Source organism: Lathyrus oleraceus, chromosome 6 (assembly GCF_024323335.1).
Source record: "Lathyrus oleraceus cultivar Zhongwan6 chromosome 6, CAAS_Psat_ZW6_1.0, whole genome shotgun sequence".
Lineage (NCBI taxonomy): Eukaryota > Viridiplantae > Streptophyta > Magnoliopsida > Fabales > Fabaceae > Lathyrus > Lathyrus oleraceus.
The window spans coordinates 480,589,637-480,598,451 of NC_066584.1; the positions used below are offsets into that span (position 1 = coordinate 480,589,637).

General features: G+C 35.6%; 1 protein-coding gene across 1 annotated transcript; it reads left to right on the plus strand.

Moving 5' to 3' along the window:
* LOC127098523 (probable protein phosphatase 2C 15) lies at nucleotides 1-3,521 on the plus strand. The gene is made up of 10 exons (XM_051037138.1): nucleotides 1-206; nucleotides 503-559; nucleotides 797-1,159; nucleotides 1,390-1,561; nucleotides 1,678-1,831; nucleotides 1,922-1,985; nucleotides 2,088-2,195; nucleotides 2,281-2,406; nucleotides 2,510-2,745; nucleotides 2,935-3,521. Exons 3-10 carry the CDS (start codon nucleotides 950-952, stop codon nucleotides 3,152-3,154), a joined length of 1,290 nt encoding a protein of 429 aa, XP_050893095.1. The 5' UTR covers nucleotides 1-206; nucleotides 503-559; nucleotides 797-949; the 3' UTR covers nucleotides 3,155-3,521.
* The last annotated feature ends 5,294 nt before the right edge of the window (nucleotides 3,522-8,815 follow it).

Here is an 8,815-nt window from a genome sequence, read left to right on the forward strand (position 1 = left end):
TGTCCTAGATTCAATCTCTGATTCTCTGTATAACTATCAATTGAATTGTCTTAATCGTAGATCGATGTAGATCGATGAAAAATAAGTTTAAAATATGTACTTTTAACTGAAACTCATTGTGGATATTATCAAGCAAAGTTCAGCTTTTACATGTCAACTAAAGCTACTTTCTTTTTTCCATCCATCAAAGCTGGCTTGATCCATAGGTACCACAGCATCAGCATTTTCTTTATTGCTATTCCTTTAGGTTCTTGGAGCAGAATCTAATCTACATGTAAAAGCTTAAATCTTTGCTTAATTTGTTTTAGAGCTGACTTGGTTTGGTCCCTTCCATTTTTATAATTTGGTACTTAGTATTATTTAATGAAAGATTATACTATATATGATTAGAATAATGCGTTTAACAGTTCATACCTAGTCATCAATACGCGTTTGGTGGTTATATTGATTGATATAGTATGTTGTGTTTTTTTTTCTATGCATGTTTAATTGCTTGGTGTAGCATTCAGATCTACAACTTGCTCTGTGCTGAGGGTGCACGTTCTAGACATTCTTGCTGGTAATTCTATTACTTTTGTTTCTTTTATGTTTGGAATTTGTGTTCTGTGTTTTTGTTTGCTTTGAAGTCTCTTTCTTTCTATTTTGGAAAAGTTTAATTGAAAGTTGAAATTCTTAGTTCTTAAATTTCAGTGGTACAAAACTGAGTTAAAAAAAATTGCATTTTGCGCTGATATGATTAGTGGGTTGTTGTTCAATTTCAATCCTGATATGTCAACTTTGTATGTAATGGATGCAGATAAAAGTTGGGATAAAATCAGTGTTTCTGTGCATTTAAGTGGTTCTGTATTGATGTGTCTGCTCTTTTGAGTGTTTTACTGAGATCCAATAGTTTTGAAATTGGATTAATTGGGTTTGAGACTAAGAAGAGGGTTCTTCGGTGGAGTAAGATATGGCCTCTGGTGAAGGGAGGCGGCGTCATCATGATCTTGTGCCTCTTGCTGCGTTGCTTAAGAGAGAGATGAAGAGTGAAAGGATGGAGAAGCCTACAGTGAGGATTGGTCAAGCTGCTCAATCTAAGAAAGGGGAGGATTACTTTTTAATTAAGACGGATTGTCAGCGTGTGCCGGGGAATTCTTCAACAGCGTTCTCTGTATTTGCGGTATTTTTTTCTGTTTCTATTTCAGATTATATTTACTTCTTTTGAGCTACATGGCATGATAGCAAGTTGTTAGGCGGTTGAATTTATTGAAAATTTGCTTTGCTTAGCAATGGCCTTTTTCGGATTGGTGTAATTCTGAACTCCTATGAGTTAAACTGAATTAATGTTATTTGGATTGAAGCATTATCATCTTTTGAAAAGGGCGGATACTCATTTCTTCTAATTCACAGATCTTTGATGGACACAATGGAAATGCTGCTGCTGTTTTTACTAGGGAAAATTTGTTAAATCACGTGCTGTGTGCTCTACCTCGAGGGCTTGGACGAGACGAGTGGTTGCAAGCTTTACCTAGGGCATTGGTTGCTGGATTTGTTAAGACTGATAAGGAATTTCAGAGCAGAGGTGTGGACTTTGGCTTTTATTGTTTGTTGATAGAAAAACCTTTATTATTCTCAGGAATTTGATGTGTTATTCTTAACTTTTTTTTACGAGTCCTAACGTAATCTGATTTTGTTCAGGAGAAACTTCTGGAACCACAGCCACGTTTGTGATTGTTGATCGGTGGACTGTGACAGTTGCATCTGTTGGAGATTCTCGTTGTATATTAGATACACAGGGTGGTGCGGTTACCACCTTAACAGTTGATCACAGACTAGAAGAGAATATTGAAGAGTATGTTAATACAAATTATTCATCTCTAAGGTTGTGTCAATTAGCTTTATATGTATTGCTCATGATCACGAGTTCACTGTATATACGCAGGAGACAACGTGTTACTGCAAGTGGAGGCGAAGTTGGGAGGCTTAGCATTGTCGGGGGCGCTGAGGTCAGCATATCATGTTGTATTTATGCTTTTCGCCTGCGACCAGTTTTCTAGCATCATATTAGCCTATCCTTGTTTTAAATGTATAGTTTTGAACAATTGCAGATTGGTCCGCTTCGATGCTGGCCAGGAGGACTATGCCTTTCTAGGTCCATAGGAGACATGGATGTTGGGGAGTTTATAGTTCCAATACCGTATGTCAAACAAGTGAAGGTATAATTTCTTTCCATATAACCTTTCCTTCTTTTAATCATTGATTATAAAGCGTATGCGTCTTACACTTTGTCATGGATCTTAGCTATCAAAAGCTGGTGGAAGGCTTATAATTGCTTCTGATGGTATATGGGATGCTGTATCATCGGAAATGGCTGCAAAATCTTGCCGCGGTTTGCCTGCCGAACTTGCAGCTATGCAGGTTGTCAAGGTAACACGCTCCACTATGCTAAGCTAGCTCAACCTCGTAATTTTAAGTTTTAAGCCTAACCATGTTGCAAAGTTGATATTTATGTATTACTACATTTATTCAGGAAGCCCTAAGGACAAGAGGGTTAAAGGACGATACAACATGCATAGTTGTTGACATAATCCCACCTGATAACGAATTGCCATCAACGCCTCCCCCGAAAAAGCGGAATAGGCTGAGAGATCTTTTTACGTTCAGGAAGAGGTCCCGTGATGCTGCTGGTAAGCTGTCAAAGAAGCTTTCAGCTATAAATATAGTGGAAGAACTGTTTGAAGAAGGATCAGCAATGCTTGCTGAAAGGTAATCTTTTATTCTTTTGAAGGATCAGCAATATTCTTATCTAGAAGCATGTAATGCGTGTAATATTTTGCTTACCATGTTTTCTTGTTTTATGAGACTTTGTCTAAGACAAATTTCTATTCATGTTCCTGTAACTATTTATGAACCAAAACAGTTTCCTAAATGTTTAATACTGATTATGTCCTGCAGACTAGGAAATGATGAAAACACAGGACAATCAACATCTGGCCTTTTTGTCTGTGCTGTATGCCAAGTTGATCTTGCTCCAAGCGAGGGTATATCCGTTCACGCAGGTTCAATTTTCTCGACAAGCTCGAAGCCGTGGCAAGGTCCTTTTTTATGTAGTGATTGTCGCAATAAGAAGGATGCAATGGAAGGAAAACGTCCTAGTGGAGTTAAGGTGTCATAGTAGGCTCAAAATTAGAGTTATTCTATTCTTTAAGCAATCATTCGCTTTTCATAATCACAATTTTTATAGGCCAAGTAAGTAAAAGATTGAATCTCACAATCAAGTAGCAAAGACATGGGGAGAGAGGCCAGCACTGAGTTTTTGAGCGTATGAAGATTGTTCAGCAGCTCTACCTAACTGTTAGAATTGATGGGTTAAGATCGTTTGGGGTAGATTATTTTGTATAGTAGAGTAGTAGTTATGTTATTTAATGTGTAGTTAAAATCTGAATAATCTTGATTATCTAACTATGCACAACTCCAACTTCCTGTATATAAAGCTTTTAACCTCTACTTATGGATTGAAATACCAATTTCCTATTAATTCATGCAGGGGTTTTTCTGTATTTTTCATTATGTCTTTTTGGCTCATAGCCTTTTTGTTTTGTTTTGTTGTCTTTTGTTTGAGTTCGGGAGCGTCGAAAGTGTTAATGAGTTAAACGTTAGTGATCCAAAAGACGTTAATAATACATATCCACCAATCATTTCTTCTATTTCTAGTTGAAGTGAGACTTGATCACTCACAAGTGTAGTCATTCATATGACTAGTTTTATCCATTCTAGGAACTCACTTCTCATTTATAGCACTTTTATCATTATACCTCTTTGTAAAAATTAGATTTTTTTAAAATTTACCTATTTTTATCGGAAATTCCGAAATTTGCAATAAAAAATTAATATTTCGGAAAAAAATATGAAGAATAAAGGAATTTTAAAAAAAAAATTCAATTTTTTTACTTTTTTTACATTACCTAAAAATTTTAAAATAAAAATCAACATTTCCAGAAAAAAATATGAATTAAAAAGAAACTTCAATTTATTTTTTTACACTACCTGAAATTTTAAATTTTCTGGTACACTCCTTAAATTTTCGATAGTGTTAAATTCTTTTATTTTTAAAATTGAATATGAACTACCTCAAATTTCATTTTAGTTGAAATTTTCGGGAATTTATTTTCAAAATAACCACTATTTTTAAATTAAATATCAAAATAACCACATTTTCAAACTATTTATCAAACTAACCACTTTTCAAACAAACAAAAATTACACGACAATAGCGGACGCTACTGCTTATGGCGCACATGCATGCTTTTTTGCACTAAGGCGTCAATCCTAGTGGTGCATGCATGCATGCACATGATGCAATAAGAGCAGGCGTCACTGCCAGTGGCACATGCTTTGTTTTTTTTTAAAATTATTTATTCAGGGGAGGCATCATCAGGAGGAGTGACACATGCATGCAAAAGATTATAGAGCATGCGCCAGAAGAAGTGGCGCATGCATGTAAAAGACTATTGAGCATGCGCTAGGAGGAGTGGCGCATGCATGCGATGTTGGTAAAAAACAATAGACAGTGGCTCTAAGAGAAGTGGCGTGCAATATTAGTCTTTTGCATGCATGCGTCACAGGCAATGGCGCCTGCTCTTGTCGTATAATTTTTGTTTGTTTGAAAAGTGGTTAATTTGATCAATAACTTGAAAATGTGATTATTTTGGTATTTAAATTGAAAATAGTGATTATTTAAAAAATAAATAAATCAATTTTCGGTATAAAATAAAACATTTAGAATTTTCAGTAATATTTTTAAGTTCACGTAAATTTCAGAAATTCTGATATACCAGAAGTTATAAATAAACTACCAGAAATTTAGTGTGTATCGGAAATTCTGATATACATGTCGGAAATTTCGTACGAAAATTTGTTTCACATTTTTTCAGAGACAAATTTGAAATTATGAAACTATGGGGTGCCAAGTTTAATTGGAGGGGGGTTGGCAGGAAGAATTCTCCATTTGTTTGGGAGCACCGAAATTGTTAATGGGCTAAACGTTCAAGATCCAAGATGTCGGAACTTAGAACCACATGATTGGTGAATGATGGAGAAAATTAGAGTGTGGAGAAGGAAAGAGGAAAAATGAGATAAAAAGGGATAATTGAAGATGAGAAGTGATATTCACATTAGCATTAACCAAAGATGAAAATGTCTCCAAGGCATTTAAACAAAAGTTACAAAATGATTAGGACCCAATAAAAGAAATTACAACTGAAAAACACAAAAACTTGGATCTGTAACCGATTACACTAAACCTGTAACCGGTTACATCTGACATGAAAATAAAAACACTTTCCGTGGTAACCAGTTACACTAAGATGTTAACCGGTTACACCCTCGAAGTTTTGCCTAGTTCTTCAACCCAAAAGTGAAATTGCTCTTACTGTAATCAGTTACACCCCATGTTAACCGGTTATAGCACTTTAATTACTCAACATAATTTTAACACACCGCCTTAATTCAAGTGCTCTAAGTCTTTCATGTTTGTGTTCATCTTCAACCTCTTGAACACATCATTTGTGACTCCCTTAGTCAACAAATCAACCATTTGGTCTTCACTTCTATAGTATTAAAATCTTAACATTCCTTCACTAGCAAGTTACCTTAAGTAATGAAATCTCGTCTCAATATGCTTGCTCCTCCAATAGATTCATAAGCTACACGACTTGGCACACACATAAAGAAGCGACAATGTACTCGGCCTCACAAAACGAGAGTGCAACTACTGATTCGTTCTTCGAACGCCATGAGATTGGTGTTCCACCTAATATAAATATGTATCCAGTTGTAGACTTTCGATCATCTTTATTTCCACATCAATTGGCATCGGTAAACTGAACAAATTTCATTTTCTGCCTGTATCCACTGCGGGAAAGAGAATTCCGCAACAAACATAACATTTTACATATCTTATGATCCTCTTGATTTCCGCCAAGTGAGACACCTTCGGTCTCCCCAAGAATCTGTAAGAACAAAAATTGTTCTACAACAGATTCCTTGATTTTGATGATAACAAAGGATGAAACCAAAAATGGCACCCTAACGAAAAGTTTCTAAGTGTGCAGGGTTCTAAAGGAAGAAGTAATAAATCTGATGATGTCATCAGATGCACAACAAGATCAGATACAAATTCTCTAGTATCAGAAGCATCTGAAGTGGAATCTCGATTCAAGAAAGTCTGACTCTGGACAAAACTACAAAGTATCAGAAGCATCTGAAGTGGAATCTCGTTCAAGAAAGTCTGACTCTGGACAAAACTACAAAGTATCAGAAGCATCTGAACATGAAGTAAAGTCTAGAAGCTCTGACTCTGAACAACGCCCTCTGAAGAATCTATTTAGATCAACATCAGAAGCAAGATTCCTAGTTTCTCCAGTTACACAAATACTCTGATTATGGATTTGCTAATCATGAAAGAGTAACGTTGAAGACAAGTAAAGATTTTCAAATGGATTTCCTAATTGAGAAAGAGACGTTAATCTCCACTTCCAAGATAGAAGATACTACTTGTGGTAAGTAGTCACTTCAAAGACGAAAAGTTAAACTGCAGAAGCTATTTAAGTGATGGAGTAAACTCAGTTTAATATCCACCAGATTCAACTCTACTCCAACTCTTATATAAATAGAGATGCAATCACATTCAGTAAAGAAGAAATCAACTAGCCAAAACTATACTGAATTATTTCACGCTCAAGAAAAATCATCCTTGCTCTCAAAGAATTTCACTAAGCTTTTGCTTATTAAGTGAAAAATCTGTTCTTAAGTTTGTAATACTTGCTTTCTTAGAAGCACTCTAGATTACATATCTTGTATCTTTTATTTGTTTGATTTCCTCAAGTGACTTTGTGTGGTCTGTAGACTTGAGAAGACTAAGAGATTTTCTTCTCTCTTAGGTGTTGTTTGTAATCTTTCAAGATTAGTGGATTAAGTCCTTGTTGAAGGCGAAATCACCTTGGCCGGGTGGACTGGAGTAACTTTGTGTTATAAGCGAACCAGTATAAAATCCTTGTGTGATTTTCATTTTGAAAAGCGCTTATTTTTCCAAACAATTCAAACCCCCCCTTTCTTGTTTTTCTCACCTTCAGAATCTACTCACAATACCGACACTAAACACCAAGTCTGGTCGCATATTGCACAAATAACGCAAGAATCCAATCAGCCATCCTATACTGAGTTGGATCAACATCCTGATCATTTTCATTCTTCGACAACTGTAGTCTCGGTTCAGCTGGAGTAATGGCAGCATTACAATGCTCCATTTCAAACTTCTTTAATATCTCAAGCACATATATTCTTTGGTGCATGAGCAGTTCCCTTTTGGACTTGTGGAACTCAGTGCCAATGAAGTATGTCATGAGGCAAAGGTTGACCATCTCAAATTCTTTAATAAGTTCACTCTTGAACTTAGAAATGCATTTTCCGTTGTTGTCTGTTATCAAAAAGTCATTTACATATAGACAAAGGATAATCACTCATTCACTTGTATCCGTCTTCACATACACTCCATGCTCGGATACACATTTCTTGTCGTCAACCTCCTTTAGGAAACTATCAATTCTTTTGTTCCAAGCTCTTAGAGCTTGCTTCAAACTGTATAAAGTTTTCTTCAACATGTAGAATTTTATCTCTTGGTTTCTCACAACAAAATCAGGGGGCTGTTCTACAAATATCTCTTCTTCAAGCGATCTGTTCAAAAATGCAGATTTGACATCCATTTAGTAGATGGGCCAATTGTTGTTATTCATAATACCAACAACCAGGCCTATGGTTTAAATTCTAGCAACTGGGGCAAATACCTCTTTAAAGTCTACGCCTTCTCTTTGCAAAAATGTCTTTGTAACTAATCGAGCCTTATGCTTGATTATTTCACCCTTGAGATTTGCTTTCACTTCTAACATCCATTTCACACCAATTGACTTCTTTCCATACGATAGATTAACCAACTCCCAAGTATTATTATTCTCAATTCATTCCAGCTTCTCCTTCATAACACATATCCACTTTGGATCACTTAAAGCCTCTTCCGTTTTAACGGATTCAGATTCGGCCATAAGTGCAAAATGGACGAAAACACCATCATCATTGACTTCGTTGTCTCGGAATAAATCACAATCTAGGAGTATTTGAGGCAAACCTCTTTACCTTGTCGATCTTTTGACATTCTCTTCAATTTGGGCTTCAGCAACAGAAGTTTCCTCACTTTCTCTTTCTGTAGAATCTAAATTTTCAAAGTTGTAACCGTTTACAACTTTTACGTAACCAGTTACAGGTTACTGCAACTCCTTGATTTCATCGACAATGACGTCTTGGCTGATCACAACCCTTCTCTTTGATGCATCAAACAACTTGTAAGTAGGTTAGCAATGGAAAAATGTGTCTAGAGCATCAAAGAAGAGAGGACCGAATTGTAAACATCAAGACAAAGGTTGTTCGAGCTGAGGTATTTAACAAGCTTAGAAGTTTAGTCGATGTAGAGAATTTGGCCACAATAAATTCAGTGGTGTGTTGAGAGTAAGTTATTAGTGTCTCGCTAATAATTACTTGGAATATAAGTTATGGTTAATTTGTTTTTAAAATTCTACTATTAACAAGTCAATTAAAATGGATAGAGAAGTGAGGTTAATTAGAGTTTGTTAATGCTTTGTAGTTCAAGTGACAAATATATAAACTCTTGTATTTTGATCATTGAATAATAAATGCAATTGTGTTTATTCTCTCCACTCAATCTTCATCACTTTCATTTATTTTCAATTCCAAAAGGTGAAAAATATGTGTGCGAACGATGCTT

Bases quoted from the DNA above. Each gene is read 5' to 3' on its own strand.
- LOC127098523 (XM_051037138.1), top strand. From the start codon at position 950: ATGGCCTCTGGTGAAGGGAGGCGGCGTCATCATGATCTTGTGCCTCTT. The intron at 1,832-1,921 runs GTATGTTAATAC...GTATATACGCAG, and splicing joins CTAGAAGAGAATATTGAAGA to GAGACAACGTGTTACTGCAA. The intron at 1,986-2,087 runs GTCAGCATATCA...GAACAATTGCAG, and splicing joins GCATTGTCGGGGGCGCTGAG to ATTGGTCCGCTTCGATGCTG.